The 21,078-nt window shown below is 39.4% G+C and overlaps 1 protein-coding gene across 1 annotated transcript in view; it reads right to left on the minus strand.

The window, feature by feature from the left end:
* The window catches only part of MEP1B (meprin A subunit beta), a 32,482-nt gene extending 13,961 nt beyond the window's left edge, over positions 1–18,521 (minus strand). Inside the window, exons 1-10 of the mRNA XM_027805867.2 lie at positions 18,459–18,521; positions 13,658–13,676; positions 13,422–13,472; positions 13,274–13,317; positions 12,177–12,249; positions 10,945–11,062; positions 6,578–6,756; positions 4,915–5,133; positions 1,639–1,791; positions 665–880 (exon numbers count right to left, since the gene is read on the minus strand). Of these exons, the coding sequence (XP_027661668.2) occupies positions 665–880; positions 1,639–1,791; positions 4,915–5,133; positions 6,578–6,756; positions 10,945–11,062; positions 12,177–12,249; positions 13,274–13,317; positions 13,422–13,472; positions 13,658–13,676; positions 18,459–18,521 (1,135 nt within the window). The remainder of the gene's footprint in view (positions 1–664; positions 881–1,638; positions 1,792–4,914; positions 5,134–6,577; positions 6,757–10,944; positions 11,063–12,176; positions 12,250–13,273; positions 13,318–13,421; positions 13,473–13,657; positions 13,677–18,458) is intronic.
* Between the last annotated feature and the right edge of the window lie 2,557 nt (positions 18,522–21,078).

Raw genomic sequence — 21,078 nt, forward strand, 5'->3', positions numbered from 1 at the left:
AATGGAGACCAAGTAATAGTTAAATATTTGAGAAAGTATCTGATTATAAGGTGACTTTGGCAATTCTAGCTTAAAGAGCTCTTGTCCATTGACTGACCTCAGTTGCTCATTCTGTAGGTCATAGGCTCCTAAAACCTCAAGAACTTAATTTTCTTCAGACTACAGCTCAAATCGTGATCTGCTGCCCATATATTTCATTTAAGTACTTTTTAAACAAGGTTTTAAATTAAGTTAAATCTTACTTATCTTCTTTAAACTGGCATGTTAGGTATTCCAGGGCACTTTCACTTTCCATTTCTTTACTATTACTTTCTTGTTTATTGTAATTTACTTTAATGAGCAACTTCATCTGTTGCTATTGAGACCAGCAATTCTAGAACAGTTAAAATGACTGCTCATGGAATTTTAGCTATTTTGGTGAGAAAATTATCTTGATAATGCAAGAGTTTGTAATTCGTGGTAATCGATTATATTACAGGAAAACAGCTGACTGAGGATCCACCAAGTATAATTTCACCAGCAGAGAATCAATTACATAGAGAAGAAGCCAAAGAATAATGCTAGGACATGAGTCACTTTGCTACAATATTTTCTCCTCCCTCCCCCAGTACACTGAAAAGGTGCTGGAGCATAGATTAAACCAAAATGCAATTTTATTCCATACCTTTTATCTCTTCAATGAGTCTCAAAGTACCATTCGGATGGGCTGAAGTATACTCCCTGACCCAGACATACAGCCGGTTGCTTTCATGACCGCTGTTATAGAAATAGAATTGTAAGCACTGAAAGCCCCTTTTGGGATACAGAATTCGGCTCTCCAGGATAGCTGTGCTTCCCTCTGCTCCAGCACTGGTGTTGAAATGCATGAAGTAGCCAGAATCTGTCAAAAGTCAAGAGAAATGAATGGCAGAGGAAGGAGAGAGAAAATAAAATTTTCCCAGTGTACTGGTATTCTTAATGCTGTGTTGTAATGCTAAGAGACATGGCCGAGCCAGGGTAAGGTAGATCCTGTATGAATTTGCAGACTGAGGACCATTATCTGTTCACATTCCCCATAGGCAGAACTGCTCTCCTTGCAACTTTTTTCCTCATTTGGCTGTCTCTAGCAATTTGTTCTCAAAAGCACGGGCTTTTACTCTTTACTCAGTGCCAGTAATTCACAGTTGACTCTCTCTCTGGAGGACTGGTTTAAGCTCCTGAGCTGAAGAAGTTTCCTCTGACAGGTTCAGAAACAACTGGCTATATTCTCAATTAATTGTTCACCTGAGCTCTGGTAATATACATAATTCCTAAATCCCAATCCTTTCCAAAGACCTACCAAGCAATTACTCAGAAAAGCAGCAGTCTTTCTGGTGTGCTTGTACCATAGGTTAGCACATTTTATATAGTTCTTGTATCAGGATGTGACACTAAGACTCGAAAACAGATCAAGAGGTAAGGACATTCAGTCTTCTCAAATTAGCAGAAAATCAAACATATCACATGATGCCCCAAAGTATGTAGATTTATGTTGCTTAGTTAAAAAATAATCTGTAATTTGACAACAAATAAACAGAGAACAAGGCCAAGATCAAAGTCAACTCACATGCCTCTGCAGAAAATACTCCCCAGAGAGATAAGAACAATTTTTTCTCATACCTTCACATTCTCCCATATTAGTGTGATCAGTATTTGGCCCAGCAGGAACCTGAGACAAACGCTGCCAATCACTGTTGTCATCTGAACTTTGAATCATGCCACATATATTTTCAAGTTCAAAACTGCATGTGTCCATGAAACTTATGGAGGAGGCTATAACATTTAAAAAAAAAAAATTGTGAATCTATTACATGACATACATTTTAATTGTGAATGTCCAAAGCCAAGAGCAGAGAAAGACTAAATGCAAACACTAAGTAACCAGCAGCTTAAAATACCATCAACATTCATAGGCGTAACGATCAGGAACTCAAAGCATCTGGCGATTAACACTGACTTTAATAAGGTGTCAGGACCACTCTGTGCGCTAAGCAAGCACAGGAGGGTGCCAGCTGATTATCATATCACATCTTTTATTTACAAAAGGAACACTAACACCAACCCAAATCCCCCAACCTTCACACAGTCAAAATGTCCTGAGGCTCCCCATTCTTTCCTCTGCTTTCTTTGGGCCAGTCCACACATATCCACAGATTTTGATAAAAGTTCAGTAGTATATGAGCTCATTTTGAAATACAGTAGGGCAGAAAGTATTTCACTACAATAAGAAAACCTTGGTTTTCAAAACTCTGAATTGAAAAAAACATTTGGCAAAGGTACATTTGGGACCAGTCTATATCTCATCTCATACAAATTTCTAAGGTGTCTTGCATATAACAAGCGAAAAATTAAGTGAAGAAAGACTATGAAGTTGAATAGGAAAGGGAAAACACTGTATGAAATGTTTTCTCCATCCAAAGCAAACCCTGGATGGGTGAGAGAAGACACAGCCCAGGTTTTCCCCTGCTGTTAGTTTTGTTTCCCATTGTACCATGTCTGACCTCCGTCTAATACCAGTCATGATTTGAAAACAACTAAGTTAATAAAATGCTTTTCAAACTGTGTATAAAATATTGTGGCAGGTTTAAAGGTTCATTGCACCACAAAAAGGACCTTGAGCATCACAAAAAGCAACCTCAATGGCATGCCAAATGCTTCACTTAGGCTGTAGCTCAGAGAAGCACTTAAGTATGAACTGCTGCCAAATCAGTTGTACTGCTGAGATATTTTATACTGTCCTCATAGAAAGCTAACAATCCTCTAGAGCCTGCAAGGCTATCAGAAATCTTGTGTGACTGATACCTTTTAAGACACAGTATTGGTATGATGCTGTAAAAACCAAGAAAAGATTTTCACAGTAAGTTTTATGTTGACTTCTGGAGAAAGGGAAAAAAAACGAGCTAGGGTGTCAGCAAGAAAGTAAGCATAAATGGAGACTCATTAAATGAAATAAACTCATTGAAATCAAAATACAAAGCATAATATGAAATGTATTTACCCAAACAGAAAGGAAGTAGCCTAACTACCCTAATTAGAAAGTATGGCCTGAAGTGGTGACCTGGACAACAGAAAGGAGAAAAGAGCAAGACCCAATAGCTTACAATGTATTTTTTAGATTAATTCCTTAAACAGGGGACGGGGGCACCGCTTGAAGCATCTCCATCTGCACCAAAAACCAGATACTTTCTTGCTATGTTGTGAAAGGCTCGACTTGGAAGGAAATACATGGGGGAGGAGTGCTGAATCCTAATTCCCAGTGGCTGAGGGAAACCTCATGGTCAGTTCTGTTGGGTAATATGCTAGAAGGGGAAAGCAGACTACAATCTACTGTTACCACATGGTCTGAAAGACAGTTCTGAGGAAAAGATCAGAACAGCACTAAAGTATCAGTCAGGACTTGTCATGCTTTGGGTTCGTTGGGTTTTTTTCAATTTAAGAACCCAGTTTCCCATTTTCAATGCAATTTCCTAACCACACAGGCCTTCAGCAGAATTTCAGCTTAAACTTTTCCGTATATCACGTTCACCAACAGAAGTAATCTTTTGATTCCTCTGAGAGGATGCATGCCACCCAAACCATGTCTAGCATTCTCAGTCTTCCCCCTAACAAAGCATCAGTCTACCCTAGCAGCTGGGTAGGCGAGGGCTTGGACCTGCAAAGCACCCATCCTTTCCTAGCACAGGGAGCACTTAGTCAAATGGTGGCTGATCTGAAGACCACTTACCGCCCTGCGAATATTGTGCACACTAATACGAAGCAAAGGGACGGACTGCGGAGCAGGGCAGATCCCGACTGCACCGAAGGTGGTGGCAGTTTTGTTGCTAATTTCAACATGACTTGGGGTTTATTTCATTTGGGGAATGTGCCTCTGGGTTAAGAAGTTAAAATGTCATGAAGTATTTATGTAATGCACCAGAATGATGGAAAGTATATAAGATTAATGGAGAGGAAGAAGGGCTTCATCCACTGTTAAAGACATCCCTGGCTGTAAGCACTTCTGTAACGCCTAACTGACTGTGTGCCAAGTGCTAGAAGCTAAGGCTGCATGTGTATGCTCAGGTCAGACCTACATGGAAAGAAATATTTTCATCAGAACTGTATACTCAAAAAATAACAGGGCAGTTTGATAATTATTTAAGGTACCTGTAGAATGAGGCTTAAAATATAACTGTAAACTGGTACTCGCTACTTGGGATACTGAGGCGGTGAAGTAAAAGCTTTTATTTGAGTACCAGGACACATTTGATGCAGTCACAATTACAGAATTATATTCCAGTTTGGTAATAGATCTGTGTATATTTCTCTGCCTCTTACTTCCACTCAGCTGGCAAAAATAAATCCCACATGAGAAAACAACTCTTTTGACCATTTCTGTAAGAGACTTGGCTTGAAAGTAAAAATAAAAATTTTAAAAGTCTGCATTTTCTTCGTAACAGCATCTGTACCGTGTCTGCATGAACACACACTTTGTCTTACAGATTCCGTGAAAGCAGAGTAGGTGTGATAGTCACAGCAAAGATATTAATTTCTGTACGGTGTCTGAGAAACAGCTGTGGAATAATGGAGGGGAAAAAACAAAAAGCTTTGTGCAGAAGCACAGATTTTAAACAACCACCCAAAGAATGAACAAAAATCAGCTGCTGAGTAAAGCTGGTTTTTAACTAAAGGTCAGATAAAATTGCACAGAAAACTCTGCTGCGCAGCAGTGTTTCTGCAGGAGGGCTATGTTATTTCTAGCTGTACCATTATTTCTGGTGTTCTTAACACAATTCACTTCTCCAGATATGTTAGCATCTCTTTCACTTGTGCCTGTATGACTCCAGCATGTATACATGACCCTCATTTCTGTCAAATACCAGAAACAAAAAAAAATTAAAAGAAATGGGAGAAACTTACAGCAATTGTACAGCCGGTTCAGTTTCTGGATATCATAATCACTGAAATCCATTCGCTGTCCTATAACATCCATGAAGTCTGGTATGTTAGTGATGATGGTGGGTTCAGTTCCATTCCTAAAAGCATTTTGGCTATAGTGCATCACGGAAGTATAGTCATAGGGAGCATTCAGGGAGTCTGATGTTTTATCATCATATTTTTTGAAATTATGCTCTTTACCTAAATGGGAAAAATAAAAGAAAAGATTGTTTGTTGCCCAAGAAGACCAAGTTTTAATGTAAAGACTTAAAGTAACAGAGAATCCATCAGATCCCCAAGTATTTTTTTTGGTAGTCTTTACTGGTACTTACTCTGTAAAACTATTCTATTTTTGCCTAAAGTTATTTACTTTCCTCTTTCAGCCACTAGTGCTGGATGAAGCAAAGGTTTTTTGCTACCAGAAATCTTTTTCCCATGAAACTACCTGTAAATTTTGACGGGCTTCTGATATCCAAAAGCAGAGATTCTGTTTCAGTACTCAAATTAATGCAATTTGCAACTGTAATGCCTCACTGTTTCTAATCTGTATTCTCTGACATTTAATTACCGGTCATTTTAGCTTACAATAAACAAGTTAGAGTTGTTGTCAGATAAGCTTCCAGAATTTAACTTTAGATTTTTTTTCTGGAGTCTGAGGAAAAAACATTACTAATTATCCAATGGAAGGTAAGGTTTCAAATGTTTCAGATTAGTCAAAATACAGTAACTATATTCTGGTCAGTGTAAAAAAGCTGCAGCAGTTTCAGACAGTTAACAATAGTGCAACTTGTCATTAAAGAGTCAGCAAAATATAATGGAAATCAAATAACGGAGTCTTAAGTCATTTTCTGTAATATATACTTGCATAGGCACCTGACTATTGATCACAACTAAATAAGAATGCATTAGATTTAATCATTACCTATTTCTTCAGTCTGTTGTGCATACCTGTGTTAGGAAAGCATCAAGTCTGTGTATACAACTTTGGTTTTGAACTGCCTGAAAGTCACAGAGGACAAAAGCAAGCTGAAGAGGCAGAGACTGAGCAGAGTCCTGAGGAACCCAAATGCACCAACACTCAAGTTCACAAGCTGCATCGTTAAAGTCACCACTCATGTGATGCAGACTCTGAAACGGGTCTCTCCTCTCTGCCCACCCTCTCTGCATGCTCTGCTGCCTGCACTGGGTGTAGTGGCCAGGAAGAAAGAGGACAAACTGTGTTTTCTCTGGAGATTTTCTACTGGCTTTGGCCACACTGGGTTTTTCAGAGTCGGATTTTTTTTTCAATTACTTTCATTTTGTCAAGGGCTCCTAGAGTAACAGTGCTTTTAGACCATTCATTTAAAACAAACTAAATTATTCTCTTCCGCTGCTCTGCTGTACAATATGTAGCATAACAGGACTCAGATCTCTAGTTAGGGCTTTGGGAACTGCTGTGGCACAAGGAATAACCACAGCAACAACAAACAAGGCTTTTGGTCCCAAATAGATGTCACTTGCTATTTAATGTATTGATATGCTGGCTTTGAAAGAATAAGTCCGGGTAAGAGAATAGTGTGACCACCAAAGTGTGACTGGAAGGGAGGTTCTGCAACTACATCCCCAAATGCCAGAGCCTGAAAGGAAGAGCAGAGGAGTGACTGACCAGACTGAACCCTGTCCCAGATGATGGACACGTAGTCATCCCGGTCAGACCGTGACTGCTCATGCCAGAATCCCAGGGCATGCAGGAACTCGTGCTGGATCGTCCCAATCCTGTCACAGTTGTCTCCGATGGAGAGCTGCTGCAACCCCTTTTGCTGGTTTCCCACTGAGGACCAGCAGCTAGCATCGGAATAAAGGGAGAGATGACTCTGAGATACAAACCATCAACACACCACGCAAACTCCAGAATCAGTCTATTCAACAGGTATATTTTTAACTTGAGCGTTGAAGTTCTATTTTGCTATAGAGAGCATTTTTTCATTGATCTGTTCCTTACAGGACCCTTTCCTCTCACATTTAGCTCAGTTTTGATGAACAAGCAGTTCCCCCACTCCGTCTCTACTGTTTTTAATGGGTTTTCTTTAGAATAAAAATATTGAGCAATTTGTGATGGAAGAAAACTGATGAGAATTTCATTGGTACTCTAGCAAACATCAAAGACTATGGACATGATTTAGAGCAATTAAGTTACTGTAAATTAACAATTTTTAGCTGGACCACAGTATGTGACTCTGAGCACACTCTGGGCCTGTCCCTGTCACAAGGGGAACCAGGTTCATGCACATCTTCCCTCTGCCATTGCAGCTGCTTCTCTCCTTATTGTTTTGGCCTTTTGCTTTGCGAGGGGCTGTAGCTGCCAGGTAGGGTACGCTTCTATACGGCTGTGTTTACCTTCTGAAAGGCTGGTGGATCTGACAATGCTTTTCATAAACTCTTTTCTTTCTAGCTACTTGTAAGCTGCTGTACTCAAGCACTTGCTGCTGACACAGGCTCACAAGGAAGAGCAAAATCACAGCTGTGCTGGAAGTTTTTATTAAAGGATAAAAAAATTCAGTGAGCTATCTGCACAAGCCAATAAAATGGCACCCTGTGTCCACAAAGTAGCAAGCACAGAGAGCTACATTTAAATTGATATTTTACGCAGCAAATAAATCAACACTTACCGAATGAAGTCCATAAAATTAATCGGGCACAAAATATGCCATAGGATTTGCAGTCCTACCCCCCCAGAAATTTAAAAACACAAGCACACCATGTGCTTGCGAACCCTGTAACTTATTAGTGCAACATATTCCCTGGTATTTCCCTTTCCACAAAGCAGCACAGGCCTTGGCTATTGATTACTCATTAAAATCACAACATGAGACCTGGGAAGGAGCATATGTGGCATCCATAATTTCATGGGTTTCCCTTGAACAAGGCCTCACATTGATCATGAAGCTTTTTCTTGTGTTGTGCAGAGGTCTAAGTCCATCACAGTTCTGAGTCCACCTCATACCAAAGCAGCTGCCTCTGGCTTCACAGCTGTGCACAGCACACGCAGGCTACAGGCACATCCAGGACACTTGGCAAAATCAGCATCCAAACACTGGGGGATGCAGCTTCCCCTTGCCTTCAGATGCCAAATGCCTACACCACCATCGTTCTGCATCCGCAGAGGGAGTAAACACATGGTCTGTGTCAGCCAGCACTGAGAATAAAACGAGGTGAGTAGGACATGGCACTCCAGAGCAATGGGCACCTGGAACGCCATATTAGCAGTGTCCTCAGGAAGAGAGAAAATGGGGAAAGGTCCCAGCTTCCCCAAGTGTGAGAACTGTATCTCCTCTGATTCACTGCTTTCTGCATTGCTAGTTGCTCTGTCAGAGGCCAGAGGAACAGGGAAGTACCTGCTCTGACTAGTCCCACCAGCCTCCTGTTGGAAGATGGGCTTTAAGTAGATACATGCTATCAGTAGCCATGATGTGACTTCAAGCACATTTTTATACTAGTGTCCCGCTAGTAAATAACTTCCCATAGTATCACAGATCACCCATATCAGCACACAGACGCTTTGACTTATCAGCAGCAAGCTAGTTAGCCAGGGATCTTTAACAATCCACTTCTGCATGGGTTCCCTTTGCTGTGTGCCACAGTGGCAAATGCTGAAGTGACCTCCCAGGAGAGCTCCAGGAAAACCTGATTTTCCATATGGAAATACTAGATATGGCACCGATCCTCCCTCGCCTGCTAACCATTTGACTCTACCACACCATGCTATTTTTTCTGCTGAATGAGTCCTGTTTATGAGCAGAGTAGGGAGAAACAGCACATCCATTGAAGGTTCCCAGACTGTTCCATGAGCTTTGCAGGCACTTGTCACATTTGATGCTCCTGCATTTCTGTAACCCACAAGCATCCCTCACAAATTCTGTTCAGTGCACAGGCTGGAGTCAAGAAAAGGTCATTAAATAGATCCACAGTCTAACCTCCACTGCAGATGCATAGACCTGAGGATGAGGTGAAAGGCTGTGTGCTACAGAACCTTATACGCACCTCCACTCACTACGTGTTATAAAGATATACCTGTTAACACAGGTAGTAGCCAAGGCTTGGCAAATGGTAGATAAAGAACGTGGGCAGGAAGGTGGCTCTTTGCACAGGGGTTGATGACACTGTGTACATACATCAGAGACTACAAGTGTGTTTTTACACAGGGCAGTCCACACAACAAAATGGCAGCTGGCTTCTGTAGTGGCTGCCTTCATTTGAATTCAAAAGGATGATCCAGACGAACACTTTATGGCCCACTACAAATCCTTTTGACACAAAATTCCTTCACCTTCCTCTGTTTTATAGATGCAGGCCAAGATCAGAAAGGCAAAGGTGATTTATCAACTTTTTCTTCGTGCAATAAAACTTTATGAATCCAGCTGGTGTTGCCAGGAACTTTGTGCTCCTGTCGGCACTGTACCCTCTGGACTGAGGTCTTTAGTCTGCAGTTACAGGAGTCATAACTGATCTAAAAAAAATAATGAGGAATGGCAGAGGTGAAATGTGTTGGTTTACCCACCTTTCACCTTGTCCCATTAAATCAGAAGAGAGGAATGGAGTGAAATGAGAGACAGTTAATGCAGAATCAGTCCTGGTAATTCCTTTTTAGAACCTGAATCTGCCTCACTGAAACTGGACAGCCATTTTCAGGAGACTGCGCTGTTTAGCTCCAAACTTTTAAAAAGTGCTGCTGAGCTTTAATTGTTTTGCAGATGTGTCAGCTGAGGTGATAGAAACATTTCAAAGCAAGCAACACACCAGGTAGTGAGGGCAAGATATGTTATCCAACTAGAACGACTTGTCTTCTTCACCACCTTGACTCATCTCTTTTTAATAGATATATAAATGAAATATCGTGTAGAGGCCTCTTACTTGCCATAGGCTAAATACTGTGGTTCTTTTTCGGGTACAATTATTAGCAAACTCAATGCATACTTTATGCGATGAAGGATTAAAAAATTTAGCTACATGAGTTTTCCATTTGGCTTAAAAAGCCGAAGAGTCATTAGCACAGGAAAATGCATTGCTCCCTAAGTCTCCATTTATACATCTTTTAGGGCTGAGTTTCAAGGTCATGTGTACAGTATGAACAGTAGAAAACATACAGAGCCAGAGACTGAAGAAACGTGAAAACAATTATCTGCTACAAACATCTCAGAACAAGCCAAAGGGAAACATTTTTATTATCAGAAAAATCTTTCCCTATTTCTGAATGCATTCTTATACCAGGAAATTATTTTCTAAATGTAAATTTCCTCACCAGGCTATCAAGTTTTCCCTGATCTCCTTTTCTAAAAGAGAAATGATTCAGCATAGAGTAGAGAATATATTTGTTCTTGTTGCACTGTTTTGACAGAAACTATCTTAGAAAGGGAAGCAGCTGGGACAATTTTGACTTCTTTACTGGAGTCTCATCTTACAAAATTTAAGGTGGAATAGCATAACTATTCCTCAAAAGAGGTAAATAAAGTGAAACCTCTGTAAAATATCCCAGTGTTATGCAGCATTTTAAAATATTGCTGTTATATCTGAATGCTGGTGTGACATTGTTCAAATGCAAATCCATTCTTATATTCAAGCAAATTCATTGTCCCACAGTTAGAACTATCATATTTCTGCTGGGATTTTTTTTTTCCTAAAACCTAAAGTATATTAAGAATGACTACTGAAAGTAATACTCCATATATCCAAAGATCAGTCAAGAAAATAGTTGGCTTGTTTCTGAGATTTTTACTATGCCCAGAATATCACCTCTTAAAGGACTTGATTTCCTCTTACATTAAAAAAATCAGTATCAGCAAGAAGTTTTTCATTACTACCAGGTAATACCTGTTCGGGAAACTACTACAATTTCCAATTAAAAAAGGACTGGAAAAATGGACACAACAAAAATAGAAAATTATAATCATATATATGTGTTTTAGAGTGAATACTGGCCATGAAAATAGCCTGAAGCCAAACAGGATGAAATTTATTTTACATTACTCCTCTTACCCTGTTCCTTTGAACACAAATATGTAATTCTTCTCCCCTTCCCAAGGTTTGAAGTCAATACAGGTTTTCAGTCGATACTGTTCAAATGCCTTGAGGATGAGTCCCTTAGCATTCATTTCTGAAAAGCAAACAGTGTTCTTGTCAATACTGAGCCAATAGGTTTGTACTATTATCTGTATGGAGCAAGTCCTAAGGGTGGGTCTTGCTCCAGCAATCTTTGAGCAAAATAAGCAGGCATATTGCTGGATTGAGACCTGAGCAGGGACCTAAAACCATCAATTGTACTGTTGTGACATTTTATCTTCCTCTTTTTTTTTTTTTTTCTGTGTAATTTTTCGTTGGTACTTGCATTTAAAATACGGCATGATGAGTATATTAAGTATGATAGCGCATGGTTCTTAATTTTTTAATTCTTTCATTTACTTTGCTGACATTTATGTGAGCAAGTACTACATAAATAGGGAACGAAGACATCGGATTTTGCTTAGTGCAGACTGCAGGCTACAGATCTCTCACAGAATCTCTCCAGGACTTGAACAGCTAACATCGTATCTGGTTACCTCCTCTAAGTAACTTGCATGGTTTCAAGCCAGTTTAGATCTGAATCTAAACTGGGGGGGTGGGGGGTGGGGGGGGTGATTATTTTTTTTCTATGATGTACCAGAAAGGTGACTCCATGCATAGTGAGAGTGCAATCTCTCCATGTGGTATACAGCAAGAAACGAAGCTCCCTGTCTCACCACTTGTGTCTGCCCTGAAAAGCCACAGCTGGGTGGATTCAAAGGGATGGAGACAAGCTAGGATGCGTTGCTGGCCCACATGAGGGGACTCAGCAAAGTGCCACTGCAAACTGCACTGTCTGCCAGAATGACAACTTGTCGTCGCCTCTGTAGATGGTGTAATGGCCAGGTAAGCTTCCTGGCTTTAAAAAGATCTTCAGTGCTCTGCTTCTTTTTCTGCTTAGTAGAGTTTCATGTCTCAGACATATACACCAACTCAATCTGCTGGGCCATAGCAATGACAGGATAAGAACCACCCAAGAGAGGAGGTGAGGGCCAGCACCAACCCAAAGATGGTACACCCTGCTCGTGCACACCCAGGCCCAGCCCTGCCGCGGGAAACGGCCTGCTCTAGGCTTACAAGAGGAAAGGGTGCCACAGTATCTTTATCAACCTGTATTTCACATTTCTATCAACACGACATACAGACATTGTCAAGGGCAAATACTGTACCCAGGCTGTCATCAAGGACGTAAGGGATAACGTGGGGCCACCGATAGTTGTCACCAATGATGGAGTTTCGTTCCTGCATTTGAGAAAGAAAATAAGCATGCAGTCCTCAGTAAAAAGTGATTTAGGATCATAGACTAACAATAGCGCTAAGGCAAAGCAAATTTCCTACAATTCCATGTAAGACATATAAGAAATCAGAGAGCTCAAAAACTTTGGAAGCTCACTCAGAGGTCTAAGGTTTGGGCTGAAATCCCTTCACTCCCTTCTATCAGTGTCTCCAACTTCTGCAGCGTTTTCTCCATAGGAATTACCTGAGATTTTGATGCATGTGTGAGGAGAGCTTCAGCTCCTGTGGGAAGCGTTAAGATCTAAAGTCCTGAAAACCGTGCAGAGATTAATAATTTTGTAATTTTTCATAACGCAAGGGTTTGCTCCTGTGCCCTTAGCAAGTGCTGTCCTTGTGTCCACTCACATGCTCAAGCCAAAGCAGTTGATCAAAGTGAAGAGTAAAACACTACCAGCTTCCAGGGGTTCAAGACATTTTGGAGGTTTCTACTAGGTTTTTTTTGAGATGTAACTTGCTATGTAAATAATTTTTTAATTAATCAGATAGGGATATTGGACAGATGATTTAAAATGTGGTATTACAAATCTAATTTTTCCATTGGTTTTAGTGAACTACTTATATGATGAAGGTTTTGCAACACTGGTCTGTAAATTTAGTTGGCTCAGAATAAACATTGTGTACAGACAAATGAAGAACCTTTTATATAAACCTGCCTGGATGGTGATCAGTGCTGCTGAGTGTCTTAAAAGCTCAACTTCAAAAACACAGCAAAGGAAACAAGAAGCTAATAACATTGATCTAGTGGCTAAACCAACCTTATTCTGGATAACGTTTCCGCAAATGCACCCGACTCCTTCATTGTCTATGGCATTTTGTAGAAATCCATCCCCAAACATTTTCAGTTTATTGTTACATAAACAGCATTTATTGTCAGCAGGAGCAGGATGCATCAATCATTTCCATGCCAGCGATACTTTACATTATGTAAGTCAATGACACATCTCTGGTTTTATATTTTATTTGAACTCACCCCATCAAGTTTGATGTCTCCTTCAAAAAGGTCTAGTCCTAAAGCTAAAGGGAAGAGGAAATTAACACCCAGTTATTATATTGATCTGTGGTTACCATCATGAAAATAATAAAAAACAATTAAGAGAGAAACTGAATTTTAAAAAAACCTTCATTGATGTCAAAGATGTCTTGATCAAGTCCTCCATCTACATCTATTTCTGAAAAATAAAAAGACAAGAGAAGTAGGACATTAGCCCTTGCTGTTATCTTTATGAAGTGTGAAAATTAATGCAATAACAATAACAGTAATTATAAATCTGTGTCTGTCCTAGCGATGTTTATGAGCAGCTGGTTTTGTTGACTGCCTCCCGTGCATACAAATAGATCTCTAAACAGAACTCACCAGTTGTCTCTGGAGCAGGCTGGGAAGGGGGAAGAAAAAAAGATATTATTAGAAAGGCACATAATGAAATGCAGCTCACGTTACTCTCTCAACAGTATTAGAGATGCAATTTAAGCTCAACTGACAGCACTTAGCACATGGCTTTGTACTGGACTGACTGGACCCACAGCGTCCTCATTTGACTGGAAATGTTGATTTGCTTCTGTGTCAGCTTTGTGTCCTCCCCACTTCAGGCTGCCCAACTAGTCACCCAGGACTGCTTCTGTGAAGTTTTCACAACTGCTTTTCTCTCACAACTCAGGCAGTACAGAATATTCTTTCACAAACAGGAAAAAGAAGCTGTTATTTCTGTGACATCTACTATTGCTACTAATCAGGAGCTGTACAGAACCTATGGAAGTTATGCTAAACTTTCCATCATACAGCTGAAGATGGAATAGAATGAGTGGTCTGGTGTCACTCAGCAAGTCTTTGAAGGACTGGGTACAAGGTCCAGGTCACTTCAGCCCCAGTTAGTGCCTTAGCTGGACTCCAACTACCTAAGCAATCCCAACTCAAAGACTCTTTCTGCAACATGTAAAATCCAGAGACCATAATGAGATATAATGGGATAAACATAGTACACTTTCTTGCCATAACATGCCTATAGAACATAATCTATAAGGTTTTATCAGACTAGATGCTTCATTTTGGACTGTCTTGGACATACCCAACATAACATTACACAACATTCTCACGCAGCGAGTAAAATAATGAACAGCCTCTCTAAGCAATTGTTGCTGGGTGGGTTTTCCTGTTTCTCATCCGAAGTCTTGTATTTGTATGTTTGAAAAGAAGGTCACAAACTGAAGGTAAAGAACACCCTTAAATTCTAAGCTTCGACAATGTAGCAAATGGTAAGATATAACATCAATTCTGCAAAGCAGTGTAGGATTTTTACTTTTATTTGTACTATAGTTCCCCCCACCCCCTAACTGTTTTTCTTTCTCCGTGTAAATAGCTTGTTATTTTTTGTACATGCAGTTTTGCATGTCTGTCATATTTTCCTAGTGGGATAAACATCTGCAACCTCCATTAAAAGCAACAAACAGTACAAGACCAGAGTGCTGAAAACTGGTAAAAATCAAGTCCGTGCAGTCCAGAGGAATATTAATTGTGGACACTTCTATCACCTGTATGATGGATAAGAAAATAGTATGGCCAGAATTTTCAAGTGAGATTCAAATGCACATGTTCATCTAGACCTGATTTTTGGCACATAATTTGAGACCAAACATAACTATGGGCCCTAAAACTTATGAAGTTCATATAAAAAATTTAAACAATCGCAGGGGGAAAAAAAACCACCAAAAAAATCCCAAACAAAACAAACTTCCATGAAATTTCTTCATTTGGAAAAGGTTGAGAAAGAAAGCTTTGAAACTGTCAGAATGTCCTATTTTAGCTTTCCAATGAAAGATTCATTTTCAATCTGAAATGAGTGTCTCGTGAAAATTTCGGAAAATGGCAGAAAAAAATATTGTAAATACAAAAGCCTGAAATCTCATTTTATCATTTTGATTCACCTCAACTAAAATTAATTCAAACTGTTGCTTCACAGTTTTTGTCAGATTTTGATCATTTATTCTGATCGCCTAAGAGGAGAAAATTATTATTTGCCTAACCAAGTAGAGGCTATAATTTATAGGTCTAAGAGATAATGCCTAATTGGTATGAGCTGGCATAATCAAATGCTTAATATCTAAATGTTACATAAACAGGCAATGTTTTTAATCAACAACAACTGCTTCTGAATTTTCTTAATGAAAACTACCACCCACGTATATCCTTACCCAGCCTAAAGGCAGGATTCTGACCCTGAAGTGCCAGTTACAGAAACCATTGAGTGGAATCTGTTTCCTGACCCGGTTTCTCCTGAAACAACCCTGTTTCAGCACTTCACGGTTCTGAGTCGTTTCAAAATTTGGTAGATTTTAAGATACCCGACTCCTAAAAACCCAACATCATCGTACAAAAGTGACCGAGTCCATTGAAAAATTGTTTCCAGAGTTGGGCAGAAAGTGAAGGATTGATTTTGATCTCGCATTTCACTGAGTAATTGGTATTATTCAGATTTACATTGATACATGAGAAATAAGGATGCGGATTTCAGAAAAAAGAATAAGCATGTAACTGTATACAAATACAGTTTAATAACCCCAAATATCTTTTCTAAATTTATGGATGACAAATCATCCATAAATTTGAAATGTCAATAGATTCCTCTTACATTTTGAAGTTGTATTCCACATATGTAATGATATTCTATCATTACATTTTGTTATTACTGGATCTGCATAAGACAGCATCCACGTATTCAAGTTTTGAAATGAAAGTGGAGCTTGTAAAAAAGGCTGAAAGTACACAGGCAGAGTCTTACACACATTTTGAAGACTTCATTTTAAACTCCCACTCTCATACAGATTTATAGGTAATGTAGAAGAAAAAAAAATGACAAGTAAAGATTGTGGTATTAAAAAATTAAAATTATGTTATTGTCTTGGGTTAAACATTGTCAATGGAGGAGAAGAACTATACCCATATTTGTTGAATCCCCTTATAACTGTTAATGGGGATTAAAATGTTTCTGCAGTTTCAATAATTATAAACTGCAATGTACCCATATCTACTAATCACAGAGTATAACAGTGTTAAAGGTAAAAACTGGCTAGGTCATGGAAAAGCTCCTCCATCAGCAGCCAAAGCTCACAAACTGAAATCAATGTAGCTAAGTCCAGCAGTACTTTTGGTGCATAAACCAATGTGAGTCCATGACTAATACCAAATTCAGCAATCAACTGAAACCCGGGTTGATCCTCAGTGTCTGAAAACAGTCACGGAATGTTTTATGCTGAAGGGATCCCTTCCATCATTCCTTTCTGCTTCCTTCTCAATAAAACTAGGTCTCTAGTCCTGTGAATCTCAACAGCAAAATACTGCATTTCAAAAGGATTATCTCTGCGTACAAGTACTACTCGTTTGAGTAGCAGCAACTTCAGTTTCAATGCCTGCCTGACAACTGAGACCTATATCATGGATTTCTAGTTTCTGAAAGTTTTGTAAATAATCAACAGATTCACAGTTCAGTCACATACAGAAGAAGGTTGATTACCTGAGGTGTACCAAAAAGGAATCTAATTCATGTGATCAGTGCTGCTTTTAAATCTACACACACACACAAAATTCTAAACATTTATAATATTAGTCCTTAACTTTAGCAAACAACATAGTTCATGTAAATTAAGTTACAGTAAAGGTTGGTCAAACCATGGCTTGTGACCACATTTAACTGGCAAATAATTCAAGTGCATCTTGAATAGGTGGGAAATATCTCACCTACTGTAATCATGTAAAAACTAAGTAAGCAGACTCATTAAGTGATCAGTGGAGAAACAGATAGGTAATTCATCTGTCCCTAAAATATCTATGGCACCACCATGATGGTCTGGAATCTCCAGAAGGTGATCCATCTCACCTAGCTTGGACATCTAACTCAAGGATGATAAATCACCCAAATGAAAATTTCCCTGTATCATCACCATGAACTTCAGTTGGAGCATAGTCAACCAGTTTGGATGAGACACCCTAACTATCAGTGTTTTCTCCAGACGACATAACTCCTAGTACTGGCATCCAGAAATATGAAAGAAGCTCTTCCTGGCCATAAGGCACGTGGAAATGAAACAATTACCCCTGGTGATGAGAAGCCCCTGTCTCACACAGGAGCCAGTTATGAGGAGTCCGTTTGATGTATGATAGCTTGTGGATATTAGTAGCACCTACATCACCTACTACAGGCTTTACAAAAGCCTGTAGAGGAATCTAACCAAAGCCGAGACTTGACTTTCCAAATGGTTGGGAACAGGCAGTCACGATGAGTGGCAGAAATACAAGTGCAGTGTGGGGCTGGGGTAGTGGGGATACAGGAAGGCTACCGGAGTGTGGGGCACATGAGGTTGAGCTCTTGACTTAGATGTATGAGCATGTGTTAGTGGAGATGAAGAGATTATGACTGCCACGGTGAGGTAATTAGAGCTGGATTCACAGAATCAGTTTAGTTGCATAACTTAAAATACATAACGTTATTCCACTTAAGTAATGTCACAGTAAGTAACATCTTACTCTGAAGAATACTCTGCAGCTACGAGCAGCTGAAATGAACTTTCAACAGCCTACTGGTTTTTGTTCTCCAAAATAATTATGTTGTGTTTTACCAAGATTCCTGGCCTCTACAATAAATTATCACAAGATGAGCAAAATGCTACATTTCACTACAAAAGACAGGAAATACAAAAATCTAAGCTGGTTATTTTTGGCATTAAATGGTTTGGCTGGAGTGGAGGAAGAGAGAACAGTCATTTCCAAGTATGTCCCGCGGCTAAAAAAGCTTCAATTTCAGTATCAAATATACTGTGTTGCGGGGTGGGGAAGAATCATATTTCCATTCAAATATGGAGTAGTAAAATAAATTTTAATACTTATCTTGGTTCTAACCACAGATTTGATATTCTGATAATGATACTTTGAATATTATGGGACATTTTAGTTTGGTGGGGAATGCAAGATAAGCTCTTCCCATGTATAGCCAGGCCTACTAAAAATAGCAGCACTAAAACCCCAAAGAAACTGAAATCTTTCTCTCTTCCATGCAGATGACAACATGCAACATGCAACATGACTTAAGTCTTTTCCTCTGAAATTTACCTTAAGCTGTATTGCTTACTCGATCAATATAAAGAATATACATTCTTTGTTTTCTTACCTGACTCCAGACCACCTGGAGAAGCAGCCAAGTTAGGACCACAGGCACAGAAAACCAGCCCATGTTGATCTCCAGTCAGCAGTTGCATGGACACAATTTCAGACCTCCTTGGTATTTAAGGCAGTAAAAATCATAAACAAAAACCTTTGTCCTTTCATTGGTAATTAACCTGCCTACCTTTTTCTTGTCCAGTAAGCAAAGTCCATCTTTACTACATTATAATAACTAACATATACTTGAACTATTCTTAAGCACTGTTATGAGAAAAAGCATTGGACACGAAGGGAAACACAGGGTGAAATGGACACAAGAAAATGGAAATACAGAGGAAATGGACATACTGAAATACAGGGAATTCCATTTAAAGATAAGAAAACCTTTTTTTTTTATTCTAATGGTTTTTAAGCGCTGGAGTAAGTTGCCCAGAGAAGTTGTGGAATCTCCATCTTTGCAGACAGTCAAAACCCAACCAGATACAGCCCTGAGCGAGCTGCTGCAGGTGGCCCTGCTGCAAGCAGGATTGGGCTGGCTGATCTCCAGCGGTGCCTTCCAACCTCAGCCATCCTGTGATTCAGTGAATAAAGCCAGCACTACCTTTTGAACAACAGAAAGCTAGCAAGACTCTTGGCAGTTGAGACATACTAATAAATATGTATTTTTTGACAAAAAGTGAAAATGAGAAACGTGTGCACATTTAAAAAAAAAATATCTGTCAGCAACATAATTTCGGTATCTTGCTTTTAGAAAAAGCAACGTCATTTCTATTGTTGCTTATGTGAAACACTGTATTTGTCACTAACTCAAATAATGGTATTCTCCTGCATTATTTAAAAATTACATTATTTAAAAATTCCATACCATTGTACTATCACCACTCTCTGACTCTTTGGAGTTTTAGTTTCTTCCAACTTCAGTCATCTCTTCTGCTTACTAGCTGCTAGAGTGCTGAAGTTGCCAGTTTCTTCTTATGCTCTAAACTGCTCTTATGCTCAATTACGTGTGGTAATTGTATGATCAGACTGGGCTAACCTTTTACTTTCCCAGACCAACTATCTGGTTAGACCACTGTAAAAACTAAAAATGTTATTTACATTTTGTAGTGTAAATAGACTCCCAAACAATTATATCAAAATTAATAACATTTCCCATGCTATTTCAAGTATCAAAGCTGATAAGAAAGAACGAGTTGATCCTAAGTAATGAGGGCACCTGAGCAATTTCTCACTGCTCAGATCCATGCTTATTGCATTGCTGATCCATTGGGGAGTAGCAGTGGTAGATACTGTTTTTATAATGTTATGGGTTTTTCTAGAAAAGTAACACTAAGTATTGTAATCCTTTACCCACCAATAATGGTGGTGTCAACTGTTTCTCAAATCAGTCATGTTTGGAAGGTTGAACAGCTCTTCTGTCAAGGTTTCTTCTGCAAGTCCAGCAGTCCTTGAATGCTGCATGCTGTCATCTTCATCTGCTGGGAGATGAGGGTACAGGTCATTTTGGAGGCTCTCTAGGTTAGACTGGCTATGACCACGGTAACAGGTCCTTGGAACCAAATGGAACGGATCCATACATTGAAACATTTGGTGCTAAGAACCTGGCCATCTATGCCATACACGTCTCAAAGGATTTTACTTCACAGGCCGATTCTGATTTGGTCCCAAGGACTGGACATCAGTGGTGGCAACTGGACTGCATTACGTGAGGATCTGAAAAACATATTCTGGTTTAGTTCCAAAACGATTAAATTTGGACACACCAAAACTGCCTTGTGATGTGAACTAAAGCATGGTAAGTGGGAATGATGATGACACTTGCTTAAAAAGTACACTCCTGATCAAAACTAAAAGACTAATGCAGCTGCACCCATTATTCCTTGATTGTAGTACCTTACAAGTGTTTTCCTGAGATGGTAGAATATGAACTCAAATGAAATAGCACTTTCTTTGGTCTTACTACTTGGTGTTGGAAGAAAGCCTAAAAGCCTGTTTTTCTACTTCTTCGCTCCCTTTTACATGCAAATGATCAAGCCAATCTGCTCTCTGTTCCCACATCCCCACTTCTAAGATACATCAACCAGCACAGAGACCTCACACCAACCTTTTCACAGTAGGAGATGGGAGGATGACTGTCCTGTTACAAAAAGGGGCTGTATGAACCTCTGTGTCATGACCATCGCTGCTCTCAGGACTGGCTGAAAAGTGAGTTACCCAAAGAAAACACTAGAAGGTGTTGGAATTGGCACTTAGTGACATCAAACAGAGAAGTCACCAAAGTTATATACTAACCCTGCATTGTAAAATACTCCCCCTATACACATTTTTCCTCCAATTCACACTGCTTTTTAATTAATATTTGGATAGATGGTGAGCATTTTCAGATGTACAAAAAGAATGGCAGTCTTAGATTGTGCCTTTATTCTACAGTTACCAGGGCACGTAACAGCCCAAAGTAATGCACGTCCTTTCTTGACACTGTTGGGGACCTATGGAATTCAAGGATGTTATTTCCATTACCATTTTGATCTGCAGGTAGAATCCACCAGTTTTCTAACTACAAGCTCTATGTTTGAGGAAAAGCAAAAACATTAAACACAAAGCAGAAGGAGCAAGTCTTTAACTGG

This window comes from Falco cherrug, chromosome 3 (assembly GCF_023634085.1).
Source record: "Falco cherrug isolate bFalChe1 chromosome 3, bFalChe1.pri, whole genome shotgun sequence".
In the NCBI taxonomy this organism is placed as follows: Eukaryota; Metazoa; Chordata; class Aves; order Falconiformes; family Falconidae; genus Falco; species Falco cherrug.